Source organism: Centropristis striata, chromosome 14, assembly GCF_030273125.1.
Source record: "Centropristis striata isolate RG_2023a ecotype Rhode Island chromosome 14, C.striata_1.0, whole genome shotgun sequence".
NCBI classification, from domain to species: Eukaryota; Metazoa; Chordata; class Actinopteri; order Perciformes; family Serranidae; genus Centropristis; species Centropristis striata.
Genome location: NC_081530.1, coordinates 17,183,633 through 17,203,540, shown reverse-complemented (window position 1 = coordinate 17,203,540; position 19,908 = coordinate 17,183,633). Strand labels below are relative to the sequence as shown.

The 19,908-nt window shown below is 37.3% G+C and overlaps 1 protein-coding gene across 1 annotated transcript in view; it reads left to right on the top strand.

The window, feature by feature from the left end:
* Positions 1-19,908, top strand: part of nudcd1 (NudC domain containing 1) — a 79,272-nt gene that overhangs the window by 55,336 nt on the left and 4,028 nt on the right. Inside the window, exon 9 of the mRNA XM_059349929.1 lies at positions 10,191-10,350. Coding sequence (XP_059205912.1) covers positions 10,191-10,350 — 160 coding nt within the window. The remainder of the gene's footprint in view (positions 1-10,190; positions 10,351-19,908) is intronic.

Below are 19,908 nucleotides of genomic sequence, written 5' to 3'. Positions count from 1 at the left end.
GTTTATCTCATCCAGGAAGCCTTACCTTCCTATTCTTCACTTCCCCTCTTTCATTGTATCCGCCTTAATGCTTCAGTCGCTCGCCTGCCCACTAGGACACACGCTGACCTCTTTTTTGTAGAAAACCTTTCAGCTTGAAATTGTGGCACTGCCTATTATTTTTTTTCTACTTTTGTCGATGTGCTTCTCTCTTTGGTTCTGATCCCGCTTGAAAAGACGACAAAAGGTTTTAATGTGCGTTCTCCAGAGGGAGGCTGAGTCACATCCGCCGGCCATATATAACTGTAACTACTGCAGGCTCCACTCCCACCTTCTGTCAAAAAGGAGATTTAGGAAACTTTGAAAATCGAATATTAGTTATTTATTTTACAACCCCGGTTCCCCAAAAAGTTTGGCTGCTGTCTTAAATGTTAATTCAGAGTGTATACGGTCATGAAAAAAAATATTAGGCCATTGTTTTCTTCAGTTTCTTGTTCATTTTAATGCCTTGTACAACTAAAGGTGCATTTGCGTTGACAAATATTAATGATAACAACAAAAATAGCTGATAAGAGTTTATTTAAGAGATGATATCTAGACATTTACATGGTTTTCTTAATAATGATTTTGGTTATATTATTAAGCACTGTATATTTGAACTTATCTCCGGTTTTACTCGACTATCATCATCAAACAAAAACTGGCGTGGAGCTTCAAGTTGGTACTTTTGAGGGAAGCTGTCGGCAGAAAACAAGCTGCTTTGTTGTTTTTTTTCAACAACATTTAATTGAGCTTTATTTTACAAAATTGGCACATAGGTCACAAGAAAAATACAAAACAACAAACATATATGAACATGGCGGCCAAAGGTAACATTCTTTAAGAGAACAGTGTAGAGCAAATGGACATAAGTATAGATATGCAGAGGGTATAGTTATTCTGCTTCAGGTTTGTTCATTAAATGGGCCAGATTATTGTTCTTAATATAATGTATAAATCATCCCCATACTCTTTGAAACACCTCTTGTTTATTCTTAAGTGTATATGTAATTCTTTCTAGGGGTAAACATAAAGCTAATTCCTTAAACCACTGTGACGTACTTGGTTTACAAATGTTTTTCCATGTTAACCCTTTGATGCACAACATGGGTCAAAAATGACCCGCATTAATTTCCCATGTACTTTCATGCTGGCTGTGTGTTTGAATTTTTTTTAATTATTACAACAGATCATGATATCCATTTTTCCGTTCATACTTTATGAAGAAAAATAGTTTTTGTATTAAGTAAGAAATTAAAACAAAAAATTAGGATGTATGATGATCAAAAACAAGTTATTTGAGGAAAACCTGGAATACTGAATGAATGAAGGAATGATTAAATTAATTTAATGCAAAGATATAGAAAAAAAAACGTAGTCGGGTCACTTCAGACCCATGTTGTGCATCAAAGGGTTAATGCAATAACTCACTTTGCCTGTAGCAAACAAAAATTAAGAAAAACTTGTTCATGGTGATTTTGGTTATGCCCCTCTGGGTATAGACCAAGTAAAAAAAGTCTGGGTTCCTGAACTGACACACTGACCTCGCTGCTTTGTTTTTACTTCATGAGCTCATGTGATTTGGCACAACAGTGTGATAAGCGGCTCCAGAGGGTTAAATCGCTCCTTACAATAAGGCCTTTTTACAGTAAATCTATTGAATCTTTTATCAGGTGTTGTGTTTTATATTTAGTCATTTTTATGTGTATACGATTCTATCTTGTGTGAACGCACTTTAAGGCTATACAGATAAGGTTTACTGTGAACATCATAAATTTATGATCTCTAACAGACTGAGTGATATCAAAGGTCACCGTGTGCCACTGTTTTTTGATTCAACTCGTCTCTTTACACTCAAACAAAACACAAAGTTCAGCGTCTCGGGCAGCAGAGAGTCTAAATAAACAACAACTTGTCCTTTCGCTTCAAAGGCGAGTGAGCCTCAGCAGCAGCAGCAGCAGCCGTACGGGAACATGACGGATTGGATGATAATGATGACAGATAGTTGGCATTTCAGCTGTTATTACAGACGTCTGGCCTCGCTTTGGCTTTCGTCAAGCAAACTTCTCACTTCCTCCACCTGCAAAGCCTATAAACCCTTTGATGGAACGGAACAAGTATACACTAAAAGGTTTTTTATTTTTTCCAGATTGCCAACAGGTCATCCATCCTGTGTATTTACCTGTACAGAGTCGGCAGTAGTAGTGCATCAATCATGTAACCCAAACAACAAGAATATATATAGTGTCTTTCAATCAACACCACCTGTATTTCAGTCTCACTGGAGGATCCGCAGCTAGAGAAATGAAAGAGAAGACACACAATATAAAAGCACAACATGTCATTAAATTTAATCACATTTCATATGTAATCAGGCCAATCTTTTCTGAGCCTGGAGGAGCTCTAAACGCAGCTCTTCATACATGGTTAAAGCCTCGATGCCTCTCCAAGCCACACATATAATTGTGTGTCAGACCTGTCAGAAGTGACTCACATGTAGTAATCCTGCAGCTACACCAAAGATGAGCACATTATTAACATTTAATATTGACAGAACTAGGGATGCATGATTGTGGGGTTTTTTCAGTACTCTCGCAGCTCTCATGGCCCATAAATAAACTATATTTAAGTTTCCTGTTAAGGGCCGACCTTCAATTTTGAAAATACCTGTTTTTTTCCTGTTAATTCCCATAAATTCCTGTTAATTCCCATGGAAAGTTTCCACTTTTAAAAATTCCTGGAATTCCTGAAATTGGACTTCATAAAGTTACATCTTAACATTTTGAATTGAACTTTTTGTTGTTGTTGTTGTTTATATTTATGTTTGGATATGATACAGTTTGTTTAAATTGCCCCCAATTTCCAGTTAATTCCCATACATTTCCCATAAATTTCCATAATTCCCATTTTTCAAAATTCACCATATTCCCCAGCTTAACTTCCCATGTAAAGTTTCTGGAAATTTACCAGATATTTCCACCCCTTTGCAACCCTGCTCACAAATGAACAGAAAAACATGGAATTATTAAAAGTTCTTGAGGCTTAAAATGACCTTTTTAAACAAATATTATTGCCATTACTGTGACGTGTTAGGCGGTCTAGGAGCGCTACCACAAATAAAAAGACACCAGAAAACACCACAAAACAGAATTTAATCACATTTCATATGTAATCTCACCAATCTTTTTTGAGCCTGGAGGAGCTCTAAACGCAGCTCTTCATACATGGTTAAAGCCTCGATGTCTCTCCAAGCCACACATATAATTGTGTGTCAGACCTGTCAGAAGTGACTCGCATGACTACATCCTCAATGTAGTAATCCTGCAGCTACACCAAAGATGAGCACATTTTTAACATTTTATTTTGACAGAACTAGGGATGCACAATGTGGATTTTTTGCAGTATTCTCATTGCCCATAACCAAATTTCCCCTTTTTGAACTTTAAAAAGAAGTTTTAGAACCTGTAGTTTATGCACACTCGTAAAGGATCACATGTAGTGAGCAAAGATGGGTGATTTAATATTGCATAGCTCTGACTAAACTGTAACCAACTGACATGAAAACACTTCTGACTCTTCAAACGATCTTTTTATTTTTTAGTAAACGTACCAAAAGTATCAAAACTGCACAACATACTTTGGCTGTTAAATTTTGTTTTGCATAAGAATTCTAATAAAATAGTTTGACATAATCTGTAAAATCAGATGTTTCAGTTTTTACTTAATATGCGTTTATGATGATTGCAATCCAACTTTAAATGTGCTTTCTGCCACCTGCGTGTCGATGGTTCAGGTTCAAACAGACCCTTTCCAACAGAAAGCCCTGAAGGATAACTCCTACTTCTTTAATGTATTGCAATTGCATTATTATTTATACTGGGTAGAGGTGGGGAAAAACATCGATACAGCATTAGTATCGCGATATTTTGTGTGGAGATATTGTATCGAATCTTGGCCGCCAAGTATCGATATTCAGTGTTACGACCGTAGCGTAGCGGGCTCATTTTTATGGATATACTGGGGAGACTGGTATCATATGAAACAAGAAGATCTAAGGAATCTATAGGCAGCAAATGTCGGGAAGTTGGAAGTTGTCGGAATAAAGCTGCAAAGTTACAATGGTTTTAGCTACATGCTAAAGACACTGGAACCAGATATGTGAAAGTTGAGGAAAGTTTGATAAAATGCTGCAGTTGTTGTCGTGCATACATGTTTGATTTCAGTTGAGTTCAGTTTGACTGAATATTTTGTTGGTCAGTCTGTGGGTTTGACTCTCATTGTGGAGAAATAAAAAGACTTAAGTGAGATAAACAGACTGAGCATTTTCTCTTATTTGACAAAAGAATTGTTGATTGAATTTAAGTTTGTGGACACAAAATGCAGTTAAACAGTAAATTTGCAATATATTGTATCGCAATACTCACCATATCGCAAATGCTTAAAATTGCAATAATATCGTATCGTGACTCAAGTATCAAAGTCAAAGCTTTGATTGCCGCTCTTCTGTGTGGAGTTTGCATGTTCTCCTGGTGTCAGCAAAGACATGCAGCTTAGGTTTAATTGGTGACTCTTAATTGCCTGTAGGAGTGAATGAGAGCATGAATTGTTGTCTGTCTCTTTGTGTCAGCCCTGTGATAGTCTGGAGACCTGTCCTTGCAACCTGAGTTGAATGTGAATGAGTGAATGAGTAATTATACAGAAAGAGGTTACAATTCACTCAAGCTTATGTTGTGCTTTACACAATATGTTTAGGCGTTAAATCCATTGAACAGTCGTGCAGTATGCAGGAGAACACCTGAGGTTTTGTTGCTGTGCTCAGGTCATCCACAGCCTTTAATAAAAATCCCCTGTTCCCTAATAAGTGAGCTTACCTTTCATGTTTTTGATCACTCTCCATTCTGAACAGCGTATCTCGGTTAAGCAGGTAACAAAAGGAATTAACAGGAATTTAGATTCTGGTTTCTAGAGTCTAATCCGATGCTTTGTTCTGCTGCTGACAGCAAATCCTCCTCATTTAAATGGCTTTGAATAGAAACTAAAAACATTTCTTTTATGTGCATCTTGTTAGTTTGACTCAGATTATTAACTTTTTATACAGGTTTTGCACTGGTTTATAAGAGAAGACCTGAACCTTCTGCTGTACATGTTCAACACATAAATCAGACCTGCTGCAAAAGGTGTGCTGTAAAATAATGAGATTAAAAAAAACAACCTTATGATTGGATTTTTCCTTTTTTAGAATGAGACCATTAACAAGCTGCAGTATATCTGAATATGAAACCATTTCCTCTAAGACGGAGGCCAGACGCAGCACTGTGTTAGTCACACAGGAACGATGCTGAGTCACCGACTCTGGAAAGGTCTTGACACGGAGAAGGAAAACAAAGTGATCTCAAAGTATCCTGCAGCTTCAGGCTGATGTCATTCTTAATAAAGGTGGCAGAGACTTTCCAGCTTCAGTAATCAATAACTGTAATACCAGAGAATTTATCCACGCCCACTCACAGCAGCATCAGCACCAGTGAGTAAGAGCTGAGAACATTATTCTGTTGAAGGAGAAGATTTTCTGAAAGTATGAAGGCTTATACATAACTCCATCTTTGTGTTAAAACATTCAGACACATTCTTGTATTCCTTCTCTAAGTGCATCAAAAGTAAGACTTCCTCTTGAAGTTTTGAAAGCAACAAAGTGTACTTTTTCTTTCATAATGAAAAGATCTTTAAATGATCTTTAAATGATTCTGAAAATTAAAACACTTGTGGTGAAAACGAGTTAAATCTATGTGTTTGTGTTGCTTTCAGCTGTCTTTTTTTCAGTGTTTCAGTGGAAGACCCGTGGGTAGGATGTGCCACCCACAGATGGCAATTAAGTAAAAAAAAAAGCATTTCTCTTGAATGTTTTGCATGTCATCTTCAAATTATAAAACCTTTATGTTTTGTTTGATGTTTGAGCATCCAGAGATACTTACAAAGGTCAGATTTTATTTATTTTGCCAGCAGAGTCTAAATTTTTTCCTGAATCTGAGTTTTATTCAGATTTGAGATGCTGAAACCTTCAAATTGTTACAATTAATTGATTGTGGAGGAAACTATGGACATAATTCACCATACTGTGTTATTTACTCAGCTATACATGCTTGGTGTTCTGTGTTGTGAGTTATACGTTATCTAAGGTGCGTTTTGCATGACACATAAATGTAGCGTCTTGTTCTATGTTATAGGGACGCTGTCTCTTTAAGGTCCCGCACCTTGATTGTTTAAAACATGTTCGTTGGTTGTTGGGAATTAATGAATAAAAGACGAGCCATTGTGTTATTGAGATGAGAAATCGGCTCTCAAACTCAATTTCCACATGAATCATGATAGTATTTTTTCTGATTTGTTAATCAATTAATTATTTCCTGAAAGACATTTAACTCTGAGGAGCATGAATGAAACATCACAAATTTATTGGTGGCAGATGTTGGTGATGATCTTAAAAAGTTAGATCCCAAAATCTTGACATACCACAGTGTTATCTTTAATCTAAATAAAATAATAATCAACAGCTAGCTGTTCACAATTTCACTGCAGCTGGTTCTCCTGATTGATGAGGATTTGAGTGTTTCCTCAAGGACTTTTTTCAGCAGCGGGGGTAAAGGCTTATTTGTCCTCTGGATGGTATGTGCATGTAAATATCAATCAGCAATTTAAAAGGACAATTGACTACAAAACAAGCTTTAAAATGGTGTTTCCCACAGGATTAAATCAGACTATGGGGGGACCCAAACAAAGTAGGGACGCCTTAAAAGCCTTAATTTGTTGGCCTCTCACACACACATTCTAATGCCACTATTTCCTCTCAATCATTGCATATTTTAGAGAATTATTGTGAAGGAGAATAAGGGTTTATCTATGTTTTATTTAAGGCATCATATTTTGACAGTGTTCTTGTAAATTATGTGGTGCACTCTGCTAACACATCCACTTGCTCTTATTTTAAAAGCTACATTTGTTTGCTTTTATTTTGAAGGCAAGTCTGACACTGCTTACCGTAACGATTAGTAAATACAAGCACCGTGAAAACAAGTGGAGGCTAACTGGCCGCAGTGTGCTTTGTTCTCTTCCAGTAACGTTAGCTAGCCTTTCGCTCTAACAGGCAGTCTAACCCGTATGCAGTCTTTGGTGCCGCCAATAAATGAATACAGCAAAAACCCTGGAAACCCTGGCTGCATGAAACCTGCACACACTCTGCCCTCCATGATGGATATAATCATCAGATTTAAGTCAGCATTGTGCTTATTGATTGTTTTCATGTGTTGTTGTTTCTTGTGATTGTTCACAGACCGTGACCCGGGCAGTCACTGGTGTCGTTGTCAGTCCACTCTCACACGCTCAGGCTCCACTCAAGAGCTAGCGATCGGCTGTCGAAACACAAGTGGCAAGAAAATGAGTTTTAGAGTGGAGGAGTGATGGCTCGCTAAAAGACTTGTCATTGTGCACAGCCATCAACCACCAACATATGTGCCGGTTTATGCTGAGTTTTTTCAATGCTTGTCAAGTGCGTGTCAAGGCGGGGAGGACAGCGCCGGCTGACAGCCTCCGAGACGTGTTGGCAGCTGGGTGTGGGTTCACTCCGACTGACGGATCGGTGTTAACAGTCAGGTGTCGAGGAGCGATTATGTCACAGCAACGGTCATTTTCTCTCCAAAACAACTAGAGTCAGACCAGAATAGCTTCAAAGTGCATACACACATACACACACATGCAATTATGTCAAGTACATCCATCAGAGTGAAGAGAATGTGGTGCAAATACATGGACTTTTATAGCTGTTATCACATTCTGTTCAGTAGGGGATTATTTCACAAGTAATGGCCTGCTGGATTCAAGATCTGACAGAGCCGATAATCGTGATCTCGCAATTTAATGATATTTTTAACCATGTGGGAGAAACATGGAGAGCAACCTGGATTTTCTAACTAGACTTCTTAATCAACAAAAATAGATAGTATAGTTAAATAGTTAAGTTTATTCTTTAAGCCACAAATAAAGGAAGTGTATTAAGGAAGGGAAGACGATAAGAGAGAAAGGAGGAAGTAAAGAAGAACATTTAGAAAAAAGAAAGTATCAGGGAGGAAATAAGGAAGGGACTAAGCAGGTAAATAAATTACTAATAAAATTAGTAATTAATAAAGGAAACACAAAGGATGAAAGGGAAGAAGGAAAGGAAGGAAGCACAGAAAGGAAGTAGGAAACTAGAAGCAAGGAAAAAGAGAGGAACAAGAAGGTAAACAAGGGAGGAAGTATACAAGTAAAGTATCATAAAGGAAGGATGAAAGGACAGAAAGGAAAGAAACTAAGTACAGAAAGTAATGGACTAAAGAAGGAAGTAAAGAAAATGGAAAGAAAGGAAGCAAAAAAGAAAGGAAGAAGGCAGGGTAAAAGAGAGAGGAACAAGGTAAACAAGGGAGGAAGTATATAAGTACAGTATCAAAAAGGATGAAAGAAAGGAAAGGAATGAAGTACAGAAAAGGAGTAAAGAAGGAAGGAAAGAAGAAAAAAGGAAGAAAGGGAGGAAGTGAGGAGGTAAATAAGGAAAGTAATTTTAAAAAAAGAAGCATGAAGGATTAAAGGGAAGAAGGAAAGGTATGAAGTACAGAAAGTACAGGGACTAAAGAAGAAAGGAAGATGGAAAGAAAGGAAGAAAGAAAGGAAGCACACAAAAAGAGAAGAACAATGAGGTAAACAAGGGAGGAAGCATATAAGTACAGTATGTATCCAAAAAGAAAGCATGATGGATGAAAGAAAAGAAAGGAAAGAGATTAACAGAAAGCAAGGGACTAAAGGAGGAAGGAAAGGAGACAGAAACAACAGAAGGAAAGAAGAAAGGTAAAAGAGAGGAACAATGAGGTAAATAATGGAGGAAGTATATAAGTACAGTATCAAAAAGGTTGCATGAAGGATGAAAGGAAGGAAACGCATAAAGTTAGAAAAGTAGGAAAGAAGGAAGGAAAGAAGAAAAAAGGAAGTAAGGGAGGACGCAAGGAGGTAAATAAGGAATTAAGTAAATAAGTAAGTAATGAAAAAAGGAAGCATGAAGGATGAAAGGAAATAAGGAAAGGAATGAAGTACAGAAAAGAACAGAAAGTAAGGGACTAAAGAAGGAAGGAAGGAAGATAGAAAGAAAGGAAGCAAGGAAAAAGAGAAGAACCAGAAGGTAAACAAGGGAGGAAGTACAGTATATAAGTACAGTACCAAAAAGAAAGCATGAAGAATGAAAGGAAATAGATTAAGGATAGAAAGTAAGGGACTAAAAAGGGAAGGAAAGAAGATAGAAAGAAGGGAAAGAAGAAAGGAAAGTGTCAAGGAAGCATGAAGGAAGAAAGGGAAGAAAGAAGGAAAGAAGGAAGGGAAGAAGAAAAAAGGAAGTAAGGGAGGAAGTGAGGAGGTAAATAAGGAATGAAGCAAATAAGTAAGTAATGAAAAACGGAAGCATGAAGTGAAAGACAAAGACAGAAAGGAATGAAGTACAGAAAGTACAGGGAGTAGGGGACCAAAGAAGAAAGGAAGAAAGATAGGAAAGAAGGAAATGCATATAGTAAGGAAAGAAGAAAAAAGAAGTTAAGGGAGGAAACAACAAGATAAATTGGAAATAAAGGATATATGATTACCACACAACTGACAGAGTTCGTACGGGTGCTTGAAATCCTTGAAAATGCTTGAATTTAAGTGTTGTTTTTTCAAAGTTTAAAAAGTGCTTGGATTTTGGATAAAGTGCTTGTAAATGCTTGAAATTCTTACTGTATTCCTCTTGCAATCTGACTATATCCATGTATAGACTATAGATAATCACATGTTCAATGTAAAAAATAATGAGTAGTCTATCTGAATTGAAGACCGTTGCTCCTAAAAGTGTAATACCATCGCTGTTGGCATGGTTAAGTGAAATCTCCCTCGTTTAGTATGTAAGCACTTACACCTGTTGTAAGTATTTACAACAGGTGTAAGATACTGGAAAAGCTTGAAAATTTAACTTGAAAGTCCTTGAAAAATGCTTGAATTTGACCACTGCTAAAGTGTACGAACCCTGAACTGATTACATCAGGACAAATCGTAAAGTAATTCCTTCATTATATGTCATTGAAAAATCTTCACTAACATTTAGTAAAACTCTGTCCGTGTCTGTGCAGGTGAACCTGGGCAGCCATCAGTACCTGTTCACGGTGGACGTGAACCCGTCTGACATGCCGTGTTTCTGCCTCAGACACGACGTGGATGCTCTGGTGTGGCAGCCGCGCCCCGACCAGCCCAGCAACATGTGGGAGCACATTGCCACGTTCAACGCCCTGGGTAAGACCTCCGACTCATTAATGTATTTGTTGCATCTGCAGCAGCATCCCCCGCACAGAAAACACAACATATGGGTCAGTGACAAATAAGGGTTGGCAAAATGTCAAATGGTGTAACCACAAAAGACTAATAAATATGAAATACTTTTCCCACCTACAGTGTATTTAATTTGACTTATACATATAATAACTTCATTTAAAAAAAAAGATTTCTGAGTATTTCTACATTTACACATTTCGTCAATATTGAGCAGAACATATTCTAAAAACAACCATTGTTTCCTAAAAGTTTTGACAAATTATGTAAAATGTGTTATGTTTTTGATTGATTTTTTTTCTCATTTTAGTTCACTTTTATTTTCCTGTATATAGATATAGATATCAGATTTTTATGAAAAAAAAATTACTGGTTAAACCAACTGATAATATACATTGGATCTGGATATAATAGGTTATGTCCCCTTTGTTAAGGTATTAATGATGTACTTTCCACTCTAACACACTAAGTAAGAAACACATTGAATTCATTGATAGCCCTTCTGGCAGCCACAGTTGTTGCCCTTGGACACTGAATTTGGTGTTCGTGAGGTTGTGTGAATACTCGCACAAACGTGGTCACAGCTGTTATAAATTCTCACTTGTTCCTTCGTGAATCAATTGCAGAATAATGTTTTTAAACCTTTTAATCTGTTTGTGTCCATTTGCACCCTCCATGCGAACCCTACCAACCTTCAACTTCCATAGAAATGTATTTATTTATTCAATTATTTTTTGACAGGGATGATGAATGAGGCATTGAATAAAATGCAGCCAGTTCAATGTTTGCAGACCTTCTAGCTGTACCTAATTTGCAGACCTTGTCCCTGGTTTGCTCTTATACAGGCATAGAGGCTAAGAGCAAAGATAAACAATGCACATAAACACAAATTTCTCTGCACATTTTGGATATTTGCTAGCCTGGGTATACCCATACTGCCTTGCATGCTCGATTTCATTTCGAACTGCAACACAGTCTGGAAACTACGGAGGTTTCTTAGCCCTGTTTTAGGGATCCAATCACAGAGCGGGGAGGGGCGGCAAGACGATAACGCGTACTACTTGGCAGACGGAAGTTTGTAGTTTTGTAGTTTTCTTACGGATCCAACATGGCTGCAGCAGACGCGAAGCTCTCTTTCGATCTAGCTGACAGCATTTTAAATAGTTTAGAGCGAAAGTTTATTTTAAAAGAAAAACAACAATTGCCTTTACACTCTTGTTTCACCGCAAAAAAGGATGTTTTAGCCTTGCTTCCGACAGGATTTGGCCAAAGCCTAATCTACCAACTAGCCCCGCTACCGATCGCTGCTGTAACGGCGGTGATCTCGATACGAGCCGGGGGACAGCGGAGCCACCGAGAGCCCCGCAGCAGCTCATCTATTGACCATAAAATCAGTGGATGTGTGTGGCTGAATGACATGAGGGGGAATAAGGCATAAAAATAAAGAATCTTGCAGAAAGCGAGAAATGGAGAAGCAAAGCAGCAGTAACACTCTCTCACAGACACACACACCCCAACACCGCCGGTAGAATGTTGCAGAAGCTCAACTGAGCATTTTAGTCTCAAAGTAGAGATGCTTGAGGGCTAGCCTGGCTATGTAAAGATCTATTTCTGTCGCTCTACATACGTCATCTGGTAATAACTGATAGGATTGGCTAAGAGCTTCCTACAGACGCTTTTGATAGACAATAGTAGCGCCCAATAAACGGCTCTGGAGGATCGTAAACCACGCCTCCTCTACGGAGAAATGAAAGGCTGGTTTCCAGACTGATCTCATTTGTGATTAGTCTGGCGTTAGCCAGGCTAGAGATTTGCATGAGAAAAGCTTGATGGAAACTAAAACTTGAACTTTTGAAAATGTGCATAAAAGTTTTTACGCTCGCTTGAGGTGTTTTTTGTTTTTTTGAAAAATAGTTAATGTGCTAAACAAGGGATGTAAATGATTTTACTGATTAGTTCTGATGTAGCGAACATTTAACTCACATAACTGATCAGCTGTTACTGCTCTGACATGAAAGAACAATTATAAAATTGCAATTAAATTTAATTCCTGAAGACCTCTCTCCATTTTCTCACGATTACAACCTCTTCTTGGTGTTGTTTTTTCTCTCTTCTTCTAATGTTTACTGATGGATTAGCCTACAGCAACACATCACACTGCCATCTTCTGACCAAAGTATGTTACTGCAGCTTTGTTTATTCGCTCTTAACAAGTAGATACAAATGTCCCTGATTCATATTTCCTTTATTGCGACATTTCAAAATTTCACTTCAAAATTCGCTTCCACTTTAATGGAAACACAGCTATTATTATATTGAATAAAATGCAAGCAATGCAGTGTTTGTAGATCTTCTAGCTGTACCTTATTTGCAGACCTTTCCCTGGTTCTGCTTTCTAACTACCACAACAATATACTCTAATACAGACATAGAGAGTGAAGAGTGAAGACAATCAATACAATACAATACAATATAATACAAACGAACATTACAATGACTAAAAGCAATTAAAAAAAGATGATTAAGAACACAGAAACAGAGACAAACAACCACAACAACGACTAAAAACAACAACAAGGAAAGATAATGGAGCACAAACATCACAAAAGATCTTCAGGGAGTTTCTGTGTGTGGTCTGTTTGCTCAGTAAATCTGGCAAGGAAACACACATCTGAATCTATTACAAACAATATTTAGCATATATTATATATGTAATAAATGATCTGATTCTGATGATAAAATAATAATAATAATAATAATGTGCAACTTACCATTTCAGTTTCAATTCCCATGATGAAATTTCGTTATCTGCCTATCCACAGTATTTATTAGAAATAGCTGTTTGTTATTATATTATAATTTTCCACATATTTGTCAGTTTTGGCTAAACAGAGAGCGAGAGATACACATTTACACACACACACACACACACACACACATACAAGCATGCAGACGGGCAGATGATTAAGATTTGTTCTGTGTGTGATTAGAAAAAGACCAGAATCTCTCATTGACCAGCGTGGAGAAATGCTCTTCTGCACGGTTTTGGACGGACGTGCATCGACTGTCAACAAACGGCAGCAATCGACTGTAGAAACGGAGGCAGTTAATTGTGTAGTCAGAGTGCAGAGCGAGCCCAGACCATCAGTCTGTCCCCTGCTGTGTGGAAGAAATGGACACGAAGTTGCCACGATGGACCATGCCAACCACGAATCTAATCCAAAAAAGGTGCTTACATGGTTTCAGGCACAGATCAGATACGAAGAATAATCATTTTGAGAATAATTGTTAATTGTTGGTTGCGCACCTGGTAGGGCTGCACACTTAATTTGTGAGCATGTTATATGTGGAGGTACATCTGCGATATATTTTTTCATATCATCCAATCTCGATTGCTATCACGGTTTTTTATATTGTTTTTAAACTGCCAGTTTTAAAGCATCTGTCCTGAAAACGAAAAAAAAACAAGAGATTAGTTCAATACTTTATTAACATACAAAGTTAATAACAAAGCAAATTAAATGAGATGAATATAGAAAATATTTTTACTCAACAGTACAACAAATGTATATGAGTGTTTTTAAGGCATGCAAGACCCAAATTAAACAAGTTATGAGATTTGTTGTTGTTAGAAAGCCCACACTGTTAATGTTTTGTTAACTTGTTTATTGAACCAAGTTCCATTCAGTAATAACTTGTTTCTCTGTAAGATTTCATATGTCCCACGCTGTTGAATGCACCATAGCTGTTCTGTGCTATTGAATGCACCATACCCGTGTGTGAATTGCCGTGTTGTGAACGTTACTCGTTACTCTCGATACAGCAGGAGATACAGTCATGGAAAAAATGATTAGACCACCCTTGTTTTCTCCAATTTCTTGTTCATTTTAATGTCTGGTACAACTAAAGGTACATTTGTTTTGACAAATATAATGATAGCTCAAAAATAGCTCATAAGAGTTTAATTTAAGAGCTGATATCTAGCCATTTTCCATGGTTTTCTTGATAATGATTTTGGTTTTTATCAAGAAAACCATGGAAAATGGCTAAATATCAGCTCTTAATTTAATACTTTGTGCTTTATTTTGCTCAACCTTGTCGTTCTTTTAGCTTGTGAGCAGCACCAGAGTCATCATAAGAGTCAGTAGAAATGATCATATTCTCAGGGGAGCGTGTGACCGGACCCCCTAACGGGATTTAGTTTCCTCTGCTCACACATCTATCTCACCTTCTTTACCTTTTAACTGGTTTTCCTGCCCGTACATTCGTCACAGTGTGTCAGAGTCTCAGCAGAGGCCCACCTTCATTTTCATGTTTGATGAATTATGACAACTGGAGTTGAATAATTCATTCTTACAGCTATTAACTCTGTTTACATCCGCTGTCACGCTGCTGCTGTGTCTTCAGCGCTGCACGGTAGAAAAAAGGTTTTAAATGGCAGCAATAAAACTGCAGTTAACGACAAGAGGGAGTTGACTGACAGGGTTGCAGCCCACAAGGACACAAAGAGTGATATCTAAGAACAGGATCATTAACAGATCTCTGTTCTGCTCTGCATATAAACCAGTCAAAGAGGTCTAGGTGATAGAAGTTAACTGGATTATATTGTGTCTCTGAGCTCCGGCGCTGACTGATGTGTTGAGACTGTTGTTTTAATTTGACTCCAAATCTCAAATCAAACACTCGGGCCATCAGCCAGTGAACTCATTTCTGGAGTCGCGTCTCTTTCAATCTTCGTCTTCGTTTCATTTATCTGCTCATCCATCTCCCGACAGCATCTGGAGCGAGTTTTAATTCAGCTTTGACAGGTGTGACATCTTCATTTGTCTTTGCAGAGTTTTTGCCAATCTGCCCCCCTCTGTTTGGAAAACATCCAGTTTGTGAGAGTAGATGAATCCCCGGTGATAGTCTTTTCAGAAATGATCTCAGTGAGTCAAACTGCAGCTCAGAGAGAAAACTGACTGTTTGCATCTTGGAACATCACAATCAGGCTTGTTGAAGGAAACTTTACTTTCCTTGAAGGAAGTGTTTTTCACATATGCATCAATGATGAACAGAGAAAGAGGAGGAAATCCTTGATTGATTGAAGTAAATTTAGGGCTCGTTTAATGAAAAACCATTGGCAGCAGTGTGGTTTTCTCCAGTGGGATTATAGCAAAAATGTGAAGAAAAAAAAGTGCAAACCTTTACTGAGGTATCACACCAATGTGTTTAAATACATTAAAATGTTAAAATACATTTGGTTAATTTTCCTTAACATTTCTTATGATAAAATATGAGGGGCCGTATAGGCCATAAATTATATCTTCCCTCTCACATACACTTAATTTTAGCTCTCATATACCCTTTTTTTTAGCTCTCACATACACTGTTTTTTAACTCTCAATACAGCTCCTCGTAATAAAACATGCTTAGGTAAGGTCAATTTAGGTGTTTCAAACTGTAAAAAAAATATTTATAATAACTATCCTTTATACTAAAATTTGTATAAATTACTTAATTAAGCGAAAACTGCCTGAATAATTGGCCCAAGATAGTGTCACAATCCTAAAAACTGAATGCACCAACATAATACAATGCATAGTTGCATAGGCTATAGATCAATAATATGTCAATATACGATATATTATAAAAGAATGATTTATATAATGTAAGAAAAACTATTTATTTTACCAATGTATGTGTTCATTTGATGAGGACAATGCAAATTAACATGGTGCAGTGATTAACACATATAGGGTCTACTTTGAGGAATGTTGCTCACTTCTTTGCACAGTACAGCTCTGTTTTGATTAAAAAACATTGTAAAAAGACCAACAAGGCACATTTAGCTTCCATCTCACCTCTGAGCTGCAGGTCTTGCCCACCTGCTGATGAGAGTAGGAAGGAAATCAGTCTCTTCTTCCTCGATTGTTGTTGGATTTCAGACTGATCAGCCCCAGGCTCTTTAAGAGGTGAATGTTACAAGGGAAACTCAGAGTTGAAGGCATGTTTTCTACGGACTCAACTGAATTTTCTTTCACCATTCTAGCAGCATAAACACTCACATCCGTTGCTCAAGGCTCCTCCAACGTTTTTGTCAGCCGTCACTGAGCAACAACCATATTAACCATATAAACCTCTGAACCCCACATCCCGCTGGCAGGTTTAAAAATGAAAACAGGAATTCTTATCATAATTTGAGCTTTCTGGATCATAGTTTACCAAAGATTCTGTTAGAAAAAGTAACCAAAACAAAGCTTTAAAAAATTGTGATATTTCTGTAGAAATCATTTCCAATTGAAAACATTGCCAAAAATAAACCACTATGGAATAACCAGATCCTGTTAAAAACATTAAATTCTGCTTCTCAGCGACACTGTGAAGCCATAATTGATTCTGCTGAGACCAACGGTCACGTGACAAATATTCACTGAAAATCTGTTTACACAGAGCTGAGAGGAGAGGACAGGTGAGGTTGTAAAAATGCAAATATTCAATATGTATAATGTGGAGATCAAATTTTTCCCCCAATATTAATGACATTTATGGGCACTTGGAAAAGTGTTGTATATATAAATTCCATCTAATTCCAATTTTTAAAAAAAGAATTAGTTAGAGAAATTAAACTCCACCCCCCCCCTTTTTTTTAATGATTTATGTCATATCAGTGTGTTATTCTGCACAAAAGACATTGTTGAGTTGTTCCCACTTGTAGCCTTGATTGTGCTGATTCCACAGAGCTGCAGGACTCATGTACTGCAGTGAAATACAAGGCCACAGTGAGTACAATGAAAACACATCAAGAAACATCCTGAAACAGCTTGTTGGGGTTCAAAGAGTTTGAAACATCTTCTTCCACAACTCGTTCACTAAAATCCAAGTTGTATTTTTCCAGTCGTATGCTCAGTACTTCATGCATTTTTGCTAAATCTTACTATTTAAAACACTAAAAAATAAATTCTAGTTCACCTCAAGAATTTAGAGTACCACAGAATGAATAATTGATATATAAATGGTCTTTCTGTGGGTGAAGTATTTATTTAAGGTGCAATAGAAAGAACCTCTTGAACATAACCAGCATTATAGTGGATCATTCAGTCTGTATATCCCCATATGGATCAATATATGTCCTGCACTGGTGAAACAAACATTAAGTTCATGTGTAAAAGGCATTTAAGAGTGAAATATTATTTTTAGAGCCAAAGTTACATAACGCAGTAATTGGTTTGGTATTGATTCTGCTGGTCAAGGCTACGCTCCGCACCAGTATTTTGTATAAAAACAAATCTTATTACTCTGAATGAGTATGTTGAATTGCCGTACAGAAAAAAAATGTCCTTTCTCCTGTTATTGAAATACCCTGGTGTCAGATGGGAAATCTCAGCACACAGGAAGTGGCTAATCAGCTTTTAAAAGTGAAAGATAATTTGTTTTTCAGCAGCGATGGAGACCTTCGGTGAACAAAAGCTCGGTTCATCGAGCGTCAGGTCTTTTGTGCCTTTTCTCTCGTTTGACGAGCATGACGATCGCTCACTGGCGGCAAATAATGAAAGTTTAGGGAATTTAGGGAAAACGAAAAAGACTGAAAAGCCTCATCAGTGATGCCGTTTTAATTTGATTTGTTAGGCTGCAACTAATGGCCAGGTGCAAATATGGTTCAACCCTAAAACAATTCTAACAAAAGGTTTCTCAGTGGTTAACAGTAGCATCAGATGTACTTAGAAACATACTAAAAGTTTACCAATTGTTGTCTCCAAGAAATGCCCCATTTCCACTACTCCTTTCAGTCAGGCCGCTGAGCTAAATAAAGGGGACACGTCAGACAAAAGCTTCACATTTTTTCCACATGCTCTCTATCACAATAAGTTTCAATTTCATCAAGATTGCGGATCGGAGATGGCTGCTGTATAAAATCTATGAGAACCAATATATCTTCCAAGCCACTCAGAAGGTCAATCTTGGTGTCAAAATATAAATTTTCTGGGTCAATGAATCATTCTGAGCTATTCAGAATACCACTAGATGATTATTTGATCAAATATATGTTCATTTTTGCCATATATTTACGTAATTTCCAACTCAATAATATAGGTCACATACAGTACATATATTCTGAAAAATGAATAACATGCATACATTTAATTGAACTTTATTAGCTTCACTTGTATTATTACTTACATTTACAATTTCCCTTAATAATTCCATATTTCTTCTTTCTCATATGGCTTTGCCTAGTGTTGGTGGCTTCCTGCCCATATTGGACGCGATCTGGAAAATGACACGTTTCTTGTAGTCAGATTTTGGTAAACTTTTAGTTTGTTATTAAGGACATCTAATACTACAAGAAACAGCTGAGAAACCTTTTGTTAGAATTTTTTTTAGGGTAAGGTGTTTTTTTCCCCCATATATGAAACATCTTGTTTTATCTGTTCAGTCCAAGATATTTAATTTACACTGATATAAAGCTGAAAGGAAATACAAATCTTCTCATCTGAGCAACTAGAACCAGCAAAAGAATCCATTACAAACATTGCTGTTTTATTTTCTCCCTCTCATCAACTACTTGAATCACCAATTTATTATTTCAGCGCTAATTGGTTTTTTACTGTATGCGTTACGTGATGCGTTACATAAAAACACCTCTTTTCAGTATTTATCACATTCCTCTGACTCATTTAACTGTTAATATTCATGAATGTTCTTCTGTGTTGTTTAACTCTTATGTTCAGGACCTGATGCGATAGACTCATTGAAGTTTAATTGAGGTGTAAGTATGATGCAAGTTTGAAGGATTGAAACATTTGCTGCGTTCCTTTCTCTACCCCCGATCACTTTTTCCTTGTGAATAAAACTTTAAGACCTTATTATTTCAGCTACATCATGACCTTGGTAGCTTTACAACACTTGAAATCTTCCTCTCCTGCTGCACCAAATACAAGAGAAACGACTCTGTTCTTCCTCTTCCTGCTGTTTTTAAGTACAATTTAAAGCTTCCAGCTTTTGCAACTACAGGTACATCTCAGAAAATTAGAATATTGTGAAAAAGTAGCTTGAAGTCCAGAGTCCACAGTCAGTGGTGCTTTGAGGTCCCATGTCCTTATGGTGCACTGTGTTTCCTGAAGTCCACAGTCAATGCAGCCATCTACCAGGACATTTTAGAGCACTTCATGCTTCCACAAGCTTTATGGAGATGCTGATTTAATTTTCCAGCAGGACTTGGCGCCTGCCCACACTGGCAAAGGTAACAAAAGCTGGTTCAATGACCATAGTGTTACTGGGCTGGACTGGCCAGCAAACTCCATAGGAGTTTATGGGCTATTGTCAAGAGGAATGTGAGAGACACCAGACCCAGATGACCTGAAGGCTGCTATCAAAGCAACATGGTGCCGTAGGCTGATCTGCAATGCCGTATTAATGCAGCAATTCATGCAAAAGTAATATTCTGACACCATTATCATCAAAATTACAAGAAATACAGGCTTGAGTTTCACTTTCTGAAATAATTGACAAGAAATATTGAACTTTTTCACAATGTTCTAA